This window comes from Scyliorhinus canicula, chromosome 4, assembly GCF_902713615.1.
Source record: "Scyliorhinus canicula chromosome 4, sScyCan1.1, whole genome shotgun sequence".
Lineage (NCBI taxonomy): Eukaryota > Metazoa > Chordata > Chondrichthyes > Carcharhiniformes > Scyliorhinidae > Scyliorhinus > Scyliorhinus canicula.
The window spans coordinates 167,814,349-167,815,519 of record NC_052149.1 but is presented as its reverse complement, the minus strand read 5'-3'; the positions used below and the strand labels follow the sequence as shown (position 1 = coordinate 167,815,519).

Genomic DNA, 1,171 nt, shown 5'->3' with positions numbered 1-1,171 from the left:
ATAGGATATGGGCCCTGTTTGGGACTCTACCGTGCCTTTGACCCACGTTGGTCCATTCCCATAATTCTTGACCCAAACCGGTGCCCCCACCTGGAAATGTCTCTGCTGCCGACTATGATCATGCCACCTGCGTTGGGCCTCCTGTTGTTTCTCCACTTCCCCGTTAAATTTGGGAAAAGGAGACTCAGCTTCATTCGCAGCCGCCTTCCCATTAAGAGTTCAGCTGGCGGTATGCCCGTTGTGGAATGCGGTGTGGTCCTGTAGTCAAACAGCCAGCGGGAGAGCTTTGTGTTCATTGACGCTGCCGGCTGCTTCTTGAGTCCCGCTTTTAGTGTCTGGACCGCTCTCTCTGCCAGGCCGTTGGACGCTGGATGGTAAGGGGCCGTCTTGATGTGGCGGACTCCGTTTTCTTTTAGGGATTTTCTAAATTCCCCACTTGTGAATGCCGTTCTGTTGTCCGACACCAATACCTCCGGAAGTCCATGTCTTGCAAACGAGGCCCTGAGCTTTTCGATTGTCGATGCTGTGCTTGCTGTGTTTACCTGGTGGACGTCCAACCATTTGGAGTAGGCGTCCACTATCACCAAAAAAATTGAGCCCATGAAAGGGCCGGCGTGGTCAATATGCAGGCGGGTCCACGGTCTGCCTGGCCATTCCCACGGGTGCAATGGTGCAGCTGGTGGCACTCTTTGCCCCTGTTGGCACTCCTGGCACCGACGTACCAAGGCTGCTATGTCTGTGTCCAATCCTGGCCACCAAACGTAGCTTTGAGCTAGCATCTTCATTTTAGACACCCCTGGGTGTCCGTGATGTAACTCGGTTAAGATTGCCCGACGGCCCTGAGCTGGGACTATTACCCAGGCTCCCCATAATAGGATACCGTCTTCTACGGTTATTTGGTCCCTTCTGCTCCAGTATGAGTGCATCTGGGGCTCCACTGGTATTTCCAGTTCCCCTGTTAGCAGTAAATGCTTCACCTTGGCCAAAACTGGGTCTTTTTGCATCCAGAACCGAATATGTTGTGCGTCCACTGGTAGGGTGTCCAAAAAATTTAGAGTCATTACTGTCTCCTCTACTTTCGGTATTAGCAGCGGGGTGTCTGGGAGGGGAAGTCTGCTCAAAGCATCTGCATTTGCTACTCGCGTTCCCGGTGTGTGCTCCAGAATGTATC

The 1,171-nt window shown here is 52.9% G+C and overlaps 1 protein-coding gene across 1 annotated transcript; it reads right to left on the bottom strand.

Moving 5' to 3' along the window:
* Positions 1–200: 200 nt before the first annotated feature.
* Positions 201–869, bottom strand: LOC119965147 (uncharacterized protein K02A2.6-like; the record flags this gene model as incomplete). Its single annotated transcript, XM_038795493.1, has 1 exon — positions 201–869. A coding segment is annotated over one exon (669 nt), but the record flags the coding sequence as incomplete, so codon positions are not given.
* Between the last annotated feature and the right edge of the window lie 302 nt (positions 870–1,171).